The sequence below is a fragment of the Rhinolophus sinicus genome, chromosome 2 (assembly GCF_057876585.1).
Source record: "Rhinolophus sinicus isolate RSI-liver-muscle chromosome 2, RSI-T2T, whole genome shotgun sequence".
NCBI classification, from domain to species: Eukaryota; Metazoa; Chordata; class Mammalia; order Chiroptera; family Rhinolophidae; genus Rhinolophus; species Rhinolophus sinicus.
Genome location: NC_142502.1, coordinates 63,300,602 through 63,315,644, shown reverse-complemented (window position 1 = coordinate 63,315,644; position 15,043 = coordinate 63,300,602). Strand labels below are relative to the sequence as shown.

The 15,043-nt window shown below is 36.2% G+C and overlaps 1 protein-coding gene across 4 annotated transcripts in view; it reads right to left on the bottom strand.

Moving 5' to 3' along the window:
• The window catches only part of RARS2 (arginyl-tRNA synthetase 2, mitochondrial), a 54,306-nt gene that overhangs the window by 10,030 nt on the left and 29,233 nt on the right, over positions 1-15,043 (bottom strand). For all 4 annotated transcript variants that reach the window (XM_074333282.2, XM_088795568.1, XM_074333284.2 and 1 more), the window contains exons 6-13: positions 14,926-14,981; positions 12,426-12,509; positions 9,658-9,734; positions 5,487-5,645; positions 4,442-4,548; positions 3,166-3,261; positions 1,616-1,676; positions 347-423 (exon numbers count right to left, since the gene is read on the bottom strand). In XM_074333282.2, the coding sequence (XP_074189383.1) occupies positions 347-423; positions 1,616-1,676; positions 3,166-3,261; positions 4,442-4,548; positions 5,487-5,645; positions 9,658-9,734; positions 12,426-12,509; positions 14,926-14,981 (717 nt within the window). The remainder of the gene's footprint in view (positions 1-346; positions 424-1,615; positions 1,677-3,165; positions 3,262-4,441; positions 4,549-5,486; positions 5,646-9,657; positions 9,735-12,425; positions 12,510-14,925; positions 14,982-15,043) is intronic.

The window sequence follows — 15,043 nt, the reverse complement described above, 5'->3', positions numbered from 1 at the left end:
AAATATGTTAAACACTCAGCTTCATTTTCTAGAGATAATCACTAGCATGTGATTAAATTCCTAGTTGCCTCTAAGAAAAAGAGACGGAGGCTAAGAATTTTGAACATCAAGCCACTGCAAGCAGACATCTAATAATAACACATTTATCAAATGTTTATAAGCTAGAAATTAAAAAAGCCAGGGCATAAGTGAATACAAAAACAAATCTGCTTTTGCACACAAACACTTTGAAACGAAGAAATAAAGTTTCAACGAGCATCTTCAGAAACCTGTTACACTTTCGGACTTGGCTGACCTAACAATTAATGATCCAGAGGCAGGCAATGAAGAACCATGCAGACAGTACCTTTCTGCCCAGTCATACCCCATGATGTGCAGCATCTGGAACACTTGCTGAAAATGCTTTTTTTGCCCTTTATCTGTCTTGAGAAAAATGTATTTAAAATAAAAGAACAGTGGTAAATTAATCTACAAAAATAGGTTGGACATGAATCAAATTAAAATACTTGAGTTCTGACAGACTAGAGTCATTGTCAATTGACATTTTAAATAAATACACAAAGAGGATGCCAGTAGTAGAATGTTTAAGCTGAGTGCACTAGAAGAAGGAAATAAGAGCTGCTACACTCCACTGTCAGGAGGAAATTGGAACTTGAATGTTCTGAGCATTCTATTTAAATTCCTTCTCTCTCAGCTGTTATGACCTTCATCTCCTAGGAGGCTAAAGGTAAGCTCTAAGAAGATACTTAAGGGCACCTTTTTTTTTTTTTTTTTTTTTTTTAAGGGGAAGTGAGGTTGCACATGGAAAGGAAGGTAAGAAGAGACTAACTGGCAATAAAAGTAACAAAATATTGATACAACAGTTTGGGTGGATCTCAAGGGCATTCATTATGCTGAGTGAAAAATGCCAATCTCAGAAGGTTACCTACTGAGAGTCCATTTACACAACACTTGCAGTGACAAAACTGTAGTGATGGAGAACAGAACAGTGGTTGCCAGGGGTTAGGGTTGGGGAGAAGGTACTATTAAGTGGTTGCCATGAGGGAGTTCATTTTATAATGGAACAGCTCTGTTTTCTGAATGCAGTGATGGTTATGTGAATCTACATATGTGATAAAATTTCATACACACACACACACCCACACACACCAAGACATGTAAAAATTGGCAAAATTAACTAAGGTCTCTTCCAATGTCGGTTTCCTGGTATTGACTAAGTACTATGGTTATGTAAGATACCATCTTTGGGGGAAGGCTGGGTGAAGGTTATATGGAAACTATTTAAAACTTCCTGTGTCTTAAAATATGTAAAACAGAAAATTATTTTTTTAACTGCATTATAGTGATCTGTACATATTCATTTCACATAACCATTTTCCTGATTTGAGTAATTTTGTTTTTACTATGAAACAATCTGAATTTTTTCATTTTAAAGGGTTTTTCTTTTTTTTTTTAACATAGTGGTTGCTACCTTAAATACACTTAATATTGAATTCTTTTTATAGCTTGACAAAATTATTTTTCCATAGTTTTTCAACATGGCATCTAATTTCTATCTTTGCAGTTTTCATGAGCTAGGGATCATAACCTTTTGTTCTTTATTGTGATTACTTACCACATAAATCATTGTATCAAAATTATACTTGTCCATTCGATCTATAGCAGCTGCAAGATCTCTGAAAAAACGGCCATAAATTAAGAGTTAGTGAGCAGGTGTGGGTAATAATTTGTTTTATCTATTTAATAGTAATGAGTCTTTTCTAATTAAGAATGTTTATTATCCCATAGCTTGGGGTATACTATGCTTATATAATCCCAATGTCATACTTTGATACAAAGTAAAAATAACAAAAATAGCTTTGGGAAAAGCAATAATAATAAAAGTGCTGTGAAAAGATTTTAAAAAACATAAGAGCTCTGGGACAAGTAGTAATAACTAAAATAGCTCTAGGCAAACGTAGGTAACCGTAGGTAAACGTTTTAGGACTTGTTAATTTAAAAAAAAAAAAAAAAAACCTACTGGAAAGAATCACCTAATGGTCACTTATGTGCAATACATTCTCTTAAAGAACATACTTAAAACATAGGTGATATAGTAGCTAAATAAGTATCTTCTAGCTATTCTTCTATTATAAGTGACACAGCCTATTTTCCCTTGGTCTATTTTCCCATAATCAGAATGAGGACTGACAATTCTGTGTATGTAAGATGGTCTTTAAAGAGTGAGAACATCACTAAGCCAATATGGCCACCTTCTAGTATACATTTCCTGCCAACGTGCAATTGAAAATATGGTGAAATAGTTGATTATGAGGTATCTCAGTATTACAGTTTATAGAACAATGTACTCAGCTGTGAAAATCCTATGATGTTTAACTGTAAATAGTTTTCAGTCACTTTTCTGATACTAAATCTTTTCAGGAACTATGACTGTCAACAAACAGAAACCCAATAAACATATTTGGAGTGATGATGACAAGAGATTTAGAAATTAGCATTTGGTAATAGTTTTGAAGCTAAAATGATTATTTTAGCGTTAATCCTAGAACAAAGAACATGAAGTCACATGAGGTGTGACAATTAAGTTCGCGAACTTGTTGCAACAACGTTGCTAACCCTTTTTGATATCAGAGGGATTATTCTTTATGAATTTGTACCAACTGGACAAACAGTTAACCAAGTTTACTATTTGGAAGTGCTTGAGTGAAAAAGTAAGACGAGCTGAACTTTTCGCCAACAATTCATGGCTCTTGCATCACGACAATGCACCAGCTCACATAGCACTGTCTGTGAGGGAGTTTTTAGCCAGTAAACAAATAACTGTATTGGAACACCCTCCCTACTCACCTGACCTGGCCCCCAATGACTTCTTTCTTTACCCAAAAATAAATAATGAAAGAAAGACATTTTGATGACATTCATGACACCAAGGGTAATATGATGACAGCTCTGATAGCTATTCCAGAAAAAGAGTTCCAAAATTGCTTTAAAGGGTGGACTAGGCGTTGGCATCAGTGCATAACTTCCCAAGAGAAGTACTTGGAAGGTGACCATAGTGATATTCAGCAATGAGGTACGTAGCACTTTTTCTAGGGTGAGTTCGCGAACTTAATTGTCACACCTCATATACACATTGTAATGTTGACCTTCACATTAGATACAAACCTAGTAGCATAGAGAGAAGTCCCATCACTTCGCATTACAGTACAAATTGAGGAGGGGTCACCATTCCCAGAAAGATCCACTACAGCTGTTCCTTTTCTAGAAATGCAAAAAGGTAACTCTGAAGCAACATAATAAATTAAGACCTTTAAAAGTGTAATATCTATAACATTATCTTTGGCAAACCAGAAGCTATTTGTATTACTTAAGTAGCAATAAGTAGTGTAACCAACAATGAAGAAAAACAAAATGGAATCTGACCATGAATCTATTAAGATTGGGCATGATGTAATTACTATTTGGTTATCCTATCCTTTGAAAATCTGTAAATATGGATAAGATACTTAGATGTCTTTACCATAGCCAGTTGAAAAAATGAGATTTCAACTGCACTTTAACATGAAATATCTTCTTCTAATACAAGCTATTATGAAATTCAATATTGGGCTAATTTTTAACATGCTAGAAAATACCCTTGAGTAATAAAACCATGGAATCTGTTATTGTCTTTCCTACCTGATCAAAAATTAGAATTTGTATATGGCAATCTAAAAATTTACCGTAAGGACATGACTGACGATGTTATGAAACACATTCTCTGTCTTCCGTATAAGGATGACAAGAGAAGCTGCTCTTTGGCACTATGGAAAGTGTCTAAATAACTCGTTTGCCTGGGCATTACAGATGCCTGGGGTCCCTATGGCTGGTATTTCTGGTGGTTTGGCTGACAGGCAGCTCAAGGCTAAATTAGAAATCTACCTTAAGCAAGGACACAAAACCACCGTTTGCTATATGGTGCACTAATATTATCCCTGACTTAAAATTGTTTTCTCTGCCCTTGCTTCCTGATTTCCTCATTTTACTCTTTCAAAAGCTTGTCGGTCGTAGTGTACCTCTTTTCATAAGCTGCCTTAAATCCTGTTTTGAACAGGATGGGATTTTTTTAAAAAGGCAGGGCTGAATGAGAAGATGTGAGTTCTATTTCCATTTCCCAGTTACACCATTATTAGTTTGTGTGGCCTCAGGGCATGTCACTTGTAGTTTCTGTGCTTCAGTTTGCTCATGTGTAAAGAGCAGATAACATCCTTTCTCCCAACCTGACCAGAACTTTATGGCAGCAAAAGACAGCATGTGGGAAAGTACTTTGGACAGTGAAAAGCAGTATAAAAAAATGCCAGTAGGTTGCACAGCACATTCTGCTGTCCTTACTGAGAGAATATATCAATACCAATTTCATAGAACAGCAAGACTTTACTAAAGAATAGTAACCTGATCATACATTGTTTTCTGTAGGAGTCCTTTACTGTCCAGCAACTTTAAGACTTCTTGAGATTTTTCACGATAAAATGATTCTCCTGAGTATTCATCAAAGTGTACTCCTAGACGCTAAAAGGGTTCAGAAACAAAAGAATGTTACTTAAATGCCCTATTAAGTTTCCCCTGAGACAGTATAGGATGTTGTACAGTCTGTCACACAGATGGGGAAATAAGAATTAGATCAAGTCACTCCTCCGCTCTCACCTTCTAACGGCTCCCTCCACACCAGTCAAATCCTCACAATAGTGCTGTGCTGTCCAATATGGTAGTTGCTACGCACATGGGGCTTTTCAAATTCAATAAAACTGAAAACTTAGTTTCTCAACCATACTACTCACATTTCAAGTGCTCAACAGTCACACATGGCTAGTGACTATGCTATTGGACAGCACAGATACAGAACATTTCCATCACAGCAGGAAGCCAGATTGGAGAGCCCTGGAAAATGTCCTGTATCACACCCCAGCCTACAACCCCTTCAACCTTCTCTCCTACTCTTCTTCATCTTGCTTACTTGCTCCAGCCATGTAGGTGTCTTTATTAAAACTCGCCTCATTCCACCCACAGACAGCACACCTGATCTCTTCCTCTCTGCTTCAGTTTTCTTCATAGCATCATCACCATCTAACAGACTAAATACGTTCTTGTTTGATTTACACTGTCTTTGTTTAATTGGCTCTGTCTCCATGCTAGACGGTAGTCCATGAGAAAACTTATTATATTCACTGTTATATTTTGCCCATGCCCTTAAATGTTTATTAAATGAACAAATGTATAGCCATTACACATAGGCCTAAGTATCAGAATGTTACCTGATATTCAGTCTGTGAAGTTCACAGGCTTCCAGATTATTCATAGCTCTAACTTTCACCCCAAGAACAACATTTGAGTCCTAATTTTCAACTCAGTGCCAAATCTATTCTTAAAATGTGAGCTTCAGAAGGAACTTGACTGCCCAGCAGTACCAGTCAAGAGCCCCACAGGAGAGCAGGAGAGTGGACGGGTACCTTGTAAATCCGAATGTACTCTTCTATGCTTAAATCCCGAAATTTTTGCCACAGTGCAAGTGCTTGCACATCACCCAGTTCCAATCGCTGGAAGAACTCATGTGCTGATTTTGCCACATTCTTATCATCTGCTGCTTCTTTATTAACTTGTACATAAACCTAAAGCACCAACAGTACGTTAAACAAAAAATATTAGCCAGTTATCTTCAATAAGGAAAAGAAGAAAACAAAAGATAATCCTGAGAATTCTCATTTAAAGGTTACCCAACTGCCCTCATCACAGACTGTGTGTAACCTTTTTTCTTTTTTTTTTGCCATAGGCCATTAGTGAACCCTTCTCCAAATGCTTCTAAATGCATTAGGATTACAAAGGAAATAATTACATTGAAATACAGTTATCCAAATATTTTAAAATTTATGATACAGTAATGAAGGAAAATGCTAAATTTCTAATAGAGGTTAGTAAAAGTAATGTGTAATTTTTCTTCTTATCCAAGTTTACAGTCCCTTACGTTAAAAAAGCCTGGCTTCAACTAGACTAGCATGTCTTTTTTCTTTTTTTCCCCCAGTCATTATTATTGTTGCAACTTCTCTGAGCAATGGTTGAAGAGAGTAGGATGGTCCAATTTGGTAAAGAAAACGCCAAAGGATGATTTAGCAGTTGTTTTAATGAAAGATGTTTTAACTGTGCTCTAAATCTGTGAAAGACCAGTAAAACAGGTGATCTAGGAAGACCCTGTGGATAGTTAGCTTGATTACACTCCCAACTGGGACTCCTGAGAACTGTGTAGAGCACTCACTTTAGAGCGTTTTTGCACCACCTGTCTTGGCTGGTTTAATTCTGCACCCACCCAAGGACAGGAGTGGAGTTGGGTAGCTCCTTAAGGGCTCTTCCAGTTCTAGGATTCCGTGTTCACAAGAGTTGTTCATCATTTTCCAATCTCCAAAATGCAAAGTTAATCATTTTCCAGTCTCTAAAATTATAGCTCAAATAGTATTGAAGTTGGGCATATGGACTATAAAGATTTGACTTATAAATTGTAACTCACTTCCAGAGTGAAACATGAATGATAATTTTACTATCCTCATATTTTTTCCAAGAAGCTATTCAAGTAGCATGAAAGTAATAAAAATTGGCAAGTAAACTACCAAAAAGTGCAAGGCCTCTAAACTTGTACAGTACTGTCATCAAAATGTTGCAGAAGCAAGATGTGGGTAGAAAAAGTGATTTTATTGCTGGAGAATACACTGGACAAGTGGAATGTGATTTATACCCACTAGATACTACCAACAAAAGGGACAGGGCATTAAACATCTGTCTCAAGGTGTTGAAGGTATATCAAAATGCCTCACTTTTCATAGATGGCTTGTGTTAATTACTGGAATGGCAGAATTCAATGAATACATACTCCTAAATAAAGGTGAAAACTACCTAATATTTTTTTTCCTCTTTAAAGTATGTTGTGCAGAAAAGAGTTATATATAGTCAGCCTGAAACTGGTATTCTTAAAACGTTCTGTTCACAAGGTTAGCCCTTGGCTGCCATCTTGGAACTTGGATTTGGGGAATGTTGCCACCAACCTGAGTGGCTCTGTACCGACATAGTTTGTGCGAACAATATGGTTTATGCTCAACACCTGCTTTCCTCCTTGGAGTTCAGAATTTTTGTACATGCTAAGCAGAGGGTGCCTACATGACCCTCCAATAGAAACCTTGGGCACGGAGCATCTAAGGAACTTTCCTGGTCAGACAACATCTCATGTACTGTCACAATTTGTTGCAGGAAGAATTAAGTGCATTCTGTGTGGCCCTACTAGGAAGAAAGGACTCTAGGAAGCTGGGGCCTGGTTTCCTCCAGACTTCACCCCATGTGCCTTTTCCCTTTGTGGAGTCTACTTTGCACCCTTTCCTTGTAGTAAATAATGGCTCTGAGTACAACTATATGCCGAGTCCTGTGAGTCCTAGTGAATCACCGAACGTGGGTGTGGTCTTGGGAGACTTGACACACATTATCATAAAAAATGAATTTCCATGTGGTCCTATGAGTAAGTCCAGCATAAGTCAGTTAGAAAAGAGAAAGATGATTTTGGTTAGGTATAGGAATACTGAGGGAGTCACTGTAAGACAGTAAATTGCAAATTTCTGACTTTTGAATGACCTATCCATTGACAACTGCTTAATACAGGCATAACCTTGGCGATATTGTGGTTCAGTTCCTGGCCACTGCAATAAAGTATTACAATAAAGTGAGTCAATCTTTTTGCTGATGGAGGGTCTTGCCTTCCATTTGTAAAAAAATGCAACTGTGAAGCACAATAAAATGAGGTGTGCCTACGAAGCCCAACTTACAGGAGTAAAGATATACTATGTATTATTTGTGATTCAAAACCTTGCTCTCTCTCTCTCACACGCACACAACTTATAAGCAAACATACACAAAATATCCTTATTTCCAGTAAAGATTTTAGTTCTTTTAAATCTAGGACTCTAAACTCAAATAGTCAAACATTTAAAAACCTAATATGCATTCAAACTACTGATAAGAATAGTTTTAGAAAAAAACCACCAGAATCTTTTCCCTTTCTTAAAATTTAAAATAGAAATAATTGAAACAAAACAAAACATAAAAACCCTTTCTACTACTTGAAGAATCTTGGCATTTCAGCAATTTGTAGGTATAAACGAAACATTACTGAAAATCAACTAACACTATCAAAATAGAACAATAAAAAAGCATTAATCAGCACTTAACAATCTGCCTGTAAACGCACAATATAAAACTGTAATTATTAACGTTTATCACTGTTTTAGAAAAGAAATGCTTTTTCCTAGGTTTTTAATTCTAAAATATTTAAAATATTATGGGCAACAAAGATTTACTGTTCAAGATTAAATAAAAACTTTTGCAGCAGGGTGGAAGAAAGGTAAGAACAGTAACTCTCATATGTGAAGCTGTAATACACTCTAATAAATTCTTTAAAATGTTCTCTCAATGACACAAGGTCTCCAACCAGGCATTTATATTTTCTGCACCATGGGTTTTCTCTGTGGGCCTGAATCTGATGAAAGGTTCACTAAGCTTGTGGTAAAAAATACTTGCCATTATTCAGTTTTAAAAAATAATACAGTAAAAATTCCAGACACTAAGGTGGCATGCTTTATTTATAGACAACCACAAAGAATTATTAATTTTTAAACTCTTGCCTATCAATAAAACTCTTAATGGGAAAGAGAGGAAAAGTCTTTTGGTTAATATTATAAATCAAAAGTAGGCACTTAAAGTGCAGTGTAGGCATAGACTCAGGAGGAAATTATAAACTTTTAAAAGTCTAAGAATTAGAATGTGTTTTTGTTAAATATAATTACAAAGTCAGCTGCAGGTTAAAAACCATTTAACAAAAAGAAAAATGATGAAATGCTCTTTGTGGCTTTGGCTCGAGAAGTGAGGCATTACTTGGCATGCTCTCTTCCTCACACACAGGCATACCATCTTCAGTTTGATCCCCAGCTCTGTCCCCAACATGGCTGACACTGTATCTGTATTTCTTCTCGTGAGGCCCAGATACAGCACAGATTAACAACTGGGACAATGAAAAGGGTATACATCCCTGGAGATTAACTGGACAGGAAGAGTTTTATTAATGAACTCCCGGAAGGACTGAGGACAGAGAAACAAAGGAACTAATGAAGCAGGATAGAAAGGAGTTCACATTAGGCAAAAGCCAGGAAAAGAAGCTGAAAGATAGAAATGAAAAAAGCACATACAAATTCAGAGAGAACAAGAGGAAAAAGTATATACGCATGTTCTTCAAGTCTAAATGACTTTTAGTTATTACCATGAAGAAAGCTGCAGTACACAGCAACTGACAAATATTGAGAAATTTCTCTCTGTGCTGAATTGTTATCCTATGTGTTTACTCTAAAATGATTCTATACATGAAGATATACCATCCCAAATCAACTAAAATAGTAATAAAAGAACACTGGATTTGAAAATTAAAAGAACTCCCCAATAAAATAAAAGCAACATCTTCAATTATTTTGGTTTCTTGTTTTACGGAACATTTTTTAAAACCTTTGGGATTAAAAATGTGTTACCAAGCTGCATAGTACTCTGAAAAAAAAAAAAAAAAGTTGAAGCATTTTCTAATATTGTTTCTTGCCAACTTACTTCAAAGAGATGCTGTAAAGGATTGGACTGGAGTTTTTCCTCATAGCCAAACAGTTGGAAGCCAGTTCCCAGAAGACCTACCACAATAATCCATAAATGAAAAAATGATAAAATGGAACAGTAGAGAACAGTCATGGAGGGAACAGGTATAGTTCTATAGAAAGATCAATATCCACAATTATGTATCCTGAGAACATTGCGAAACATATGCTATCACCTTCCGCTACCCCATAAATTGACACAAGTCAAATTCAATACGACTGAAATAGATCAATCACTGAATTTAGTCTCACAGAAACCAACAAACTATGAGCTCATCAAAGGCAGGGTCTAGGACTAATTTATCTTTGTACCAACAGTCCCCCACACCTCCTTAGCAGACATAATATAAGCATTTGTTGAGCAGCTATTCTGGGGAAGACATCATGCTGCTCTAGGCACTGGACACTCACAATCTGTGAGAACAAGCTGATGGCAAGTGGTTTCAAAACTTTCTTTTTAAACTTGCAGAGCTTAAAACAAAACGAAGGTAGGAATTAGCTGGGTACTATAATAGTTCTTAAACAACTGAATTAAAACAATAATAGATGAAACTCAAAACATCCCTGATTACTTCTCCCACTCAAGGTCACCAAGCAACAAAATTCTTTTATATGGCCATTTATTTGTCTCTTATTTGTCAGTGATATTATTTTAGTCTTTGATGATAAGTTCAGCATTCAGAGATAGTGTTAATTTGAACCTTTTTTAAAAAAAATAGTAATTGAGGTTTATAAACTAGCAATGAAAATTCCTAGTATGGACTGTGACTATTTATACTCTAAAGATATTTTGCTAAAAGATGATCACAGTTTCAGTTTGAAAGAACATCTACAGCCTGGGACCAAAAGCAATAAAAGGTAGTTTATTTAAAAAAACACAATGTGTTTCTACAACTATATCAATTACCGAGCTTCAGCTCTGAAGGAGCTATTGCCATTGGCCTTGCTGGTGTACGTTTTTCTGTGCAGGCTCAGCAGCAAGAGGGATGCTACTGCACGCATGGACATACAATACTCGGGAGCTTAGACAGGAACTAGAAGGATGCCTGAAAAATGTACCAGCTCTATTCACTTGCAAGCAAAGGCAAATGTGATTGTGATTCAGGGTCTTGGGAGTAGAGTGAGGAAAGATGCCCAGAGTGTTCTAAAAAACAGAAGTAGAAAAAGTAAAGGCCAATTCCATTTAACATTCCACCTAGTATTTTCCAAAAACTAATCTCTGCTTAGGAACTGTCTGCCAGCTTTCAATAGGGGATAGCTCAAACAAAATTAAAACTCTTCAGCAATGACGGTTATAATGGAAATGTTGACAGATCATTAACCACTGTAGTCCTTTAGAGAAAGACAGCTGTAATAAAATCCTGCAGCTAAAATTTCATGAATACCATAATCACATATTTGCTAATGCCTGTGAAATGCCTAAATCGGTCAAACTAATACAGAGCTGACGCTACCTATTAAATCTGACTGCTGAGCCTACAGCCTAAACCTCTGGCTGCCAGATGTTGTGGACTGCAGGTGGACTTTTAAAATGCAGGGTGTGTTTTCTGATTCCTCACTGTGAACAGCGAGGGTCTAAACAGGATTTTAATTAACTGAAAAGATAATATTCATAAGAGAAGGTCATGATAAAGGTCTTTTAAAAGCTCTGATTTCATTTCACATTATTGGTGAACTTCAGCACTGGCAGCGTACACTGCACTTTATAGAAGCTTTAAACTATTACCTAGCCTTTCGTTTGGATTAGTATTGTAAAATACTTCCTAGGACAGTCATTCATCATTTTGAGTACCTCTTATGTGCCAAGCCCTATGGATACAAAAATAATTCAGACACAGTCCATGCCTTCAAGGAACATACCATCTAGCAGGGAGAGAAGCACACAAAGAAGAATACAGTTAGACAGAAGCCTACTTGAGTAGAGCTGGGTACTAGGAGCTTGGTGATGTGAGAAGCTGGGCAAGGGTGTGTCCATGTGTCAGAGTGCTTTACAGAGGTAACACTAGGGCTAGATCTTAAAACACACGTAGTAGGCCAGATGTTTTTAAAAGTTTGTATTTTACATGCTACCAATCCTTCACTGCCTTAGCGTCTTCATTTATCCTGTCCTTCCACACCTTGATTATTGGTATGTATGAACTCGGAGTGGTTCTGACTAAACTCATGACATTAGAAATAATTTGTGGCACTCATCTGCCTGGGTCTCATTCCTCTCTTTGCTTTCTGACCACCCTACCCCACCCGCCACTGTACAGTTTAAAGGGGAGTCAAAGTATCCCACTTTATTTTTCCTCTAGGCCACTGGCCCAGGGTAAAACAACAGATCACCCTTCATGTAGGATGCCCAGGGAGGCTGGACTTCCCTTGTTTTAAAAATGGCAGGGCTGTGGTTGAGAGGGGTATATACAGCTAGACTTACTTTCCCCCTGTATACTCACTTCTACACTTAACTCACAAATGTAAGCTACTTTTCTTTAATAAAACCACAAAAGCCTGTATTTATCAGGTGTTGCTCCGAATGTGTGTAGTCTCCTCTCCCAAATTTACGTGTGGTGAGAATTCCCCTAATAAAAATACAAGGTTTATGCAAAGAAAAACATTAGGAAAAAAAGAGGCATTACTTTATCTAATGGGATTCTGCCTATATTCTGTCCAGATGATCAAGTGACATAATATTAAAACATATTAAATTTAATAATGAAATGAAAAATAAAATCTCAAACTTACCAAACTGCATGCCCCAATCTCCAAGGTAATTTATTCTGGTTACTTGATGTCCTAAAGCTTCTTTGAGATTTGCTATGAAATTTCCTAGTAACCAATAAAATATACAGTTTCTCATTTTTGTTATCCATTTTGGCATAAGAACCATGTGCTTCTCTATTATCAAAGTATAACACAGAAAATTCTTTTGGCAAAATTTACCAACTCAAGATTTTGTTTTTGTTTTTCTTACTAAAATATTCATTATTATGTTTTCATCTATGCTATAGAAAGGAAGTAAGGAATTATTTTGGGGGCAGTTATTCCAAAGAATCTCACAATTTTCACAAGAACAAAATTTTCATTAACATTAATGGGAGGTGGGAACACATGTTAAAGTAATTGCTACTCTAAGTTAATCCCAAGGACAGAAAATAACAGAATCTCAGTAATCACCAAGAAATAATTTGGCTGTGCCCTGAAGAATCTGAGCTATACTGTTTTTTGTTTTGTTTTGTTTTTTCTAAATAGCTCACTTTACCTTCTTTCAAGTACTGAAATCCATCTTCTCATGCCTGCTCCCTAATAGCACACAGCAGTCCAAAGCTTTCACCTCCCTGAACTGCTGATACTGGTTTCATATTCAACATCTATTCCATTCTTCTAGTGTGCCCGCAACATACTACAGAGTCGGGAAACCTAATATTTACATTTCCCAAACTCTCTTGCAATTAGGGGTCCAGAGGTCATTTAGGTTTGGGCAATCATACGCTGTGCACGAGATTTCAAAGGTGGAAAGGAAGGTGGAAAGGGAGCTACTTTTTTTTTCTGACAAGCACAGCTGTGGAGGCTTTGTGTATATGTGTGTGGCATTACTAATCGAGGTCCTAGTGTGCCATCATGTGACCGACCTGCAAGGTGATTGAAAAATTGGGTACGAGGCTGCCTCTTTTGCCAGTATGAATTCTAGAAGGAATGGCAGGACTTGTGGCAGTTTCCTGGGCAGCACGGTTCTAGAGCAGTGCTGAAGAGAGTGCAAAAAAGGTAGAAGCTCCCTTGATGACCAAGCTCTATGGTACAGTTTTAAGAGTCATTTTTGTCAGCTTAATCCAAAGCTTCTCAGCACTCCCAGCAACTTCGTAAATGCTTCAATGTCCTATAGTGAATCTCTTCCTGCTTTTATTAGAGTAGATCTAGTTTTCTGCAAATAATATGCATCTATGACTTCAATATTGCAGCTAATTCTCTTCCAGCTTCCCTACTTCTAGACTTTCCCACTCTATATAGTCCCAGCAACAGGAACCACCTTCTTCAGATGGTACTCAGACTATTCCTATTTTTCCTTAGCACCTTATTATTTTACAAATCCGACTAAGAGACAGAATCAGCTTTGGAACTGACTGTTTACTTTCCAATCGTAGCTATGATACTTACTAGCTATGTGATTTTGGAAAAGTTACTTTTGATATCTGAGTTTCCTCATCCATAGACCAGAGTTAGCAGTACTTACTACTAAACAGGGCTGTTGTAAAACTAATTGAGCTAATGCATGGAAATACTTAACATGGTTAAGTAAATTCTCAATAAATATTCTTTCTTCCTGGTCCAAATATTATCTTATCAACCATTACACAATTTTATCATGCTCTACCCATCACTTACGTCTACACTTTTGACTTACTCATGTAGCTTTTATGATACAGTATATTTCTTATTTTTCAAGTCTTGTCATTTCTTCTCTTAAAATGTTGCTTGAGAACTTTGTATCAATGAGAGCTGATTCTAGTTTAATAATAATATATGGTACCAAGTGTTGATTTCTCCAATTCTTAGAAGTATTCAAGTATGGATTAAAGGGCTTTCTCTTAAGCATGCAATAGACAGATTTCTATATCGGAAGATAGATTAGATGAGATAAACTTCAAAGTCCCTCCCAATTCTAATATTATACAATTCTAATTGTATAATTGGGCTGTATTATATGTTTAAATACATGGAAATTGTAAGTATATACAGTGAAGCATTATAGCTATCAAGTATGATAGTAATCTATTAGAACAGTGTTTCAATTTCCAGTCTTGAACGTTCCAGTCAGCACTCACATGACATGAGTTTTTTTTTTTTAATTGAGATATAATTGATATGTAACATAGTTTCTTTTTTAAAACAAAATATATGGACAAAAAATTGGGGGGATTACTATCATCCCAACATAACTATTTTCATTTTTGCATCTTTTAGGTCTTCTCCATATGCATACATAGTTTTAAAATGTTAAAAACATAAACATATCAGTTAAAACCGGTTTCTAAGTTAATCTTTTGGTTTTGAAACAAATTTCTTTTTTTCTACTTCTAAACCAACTTTTCCCATTTCGTGTAATATTTAATTAGTATCAAAGCTCATATAAATTTAAACTTTTTTGTTTTTTGCCCTGTTGCTATTTAAGCATTAAACCATTAGACTGCATTATCAAACACTGCCCCCAGAGCATGTTTAGTATTTTCTGTGAAACAACACTTACCTATGATGGTAGAACGTAAATGTCCAACGTGAAATTTTTTGGCAACATTAGGTGAACTGCAAATAATTGGAAACGTTATATTCCTGTTCTAAGAACAAAAGTTCTAAAACACACTAGG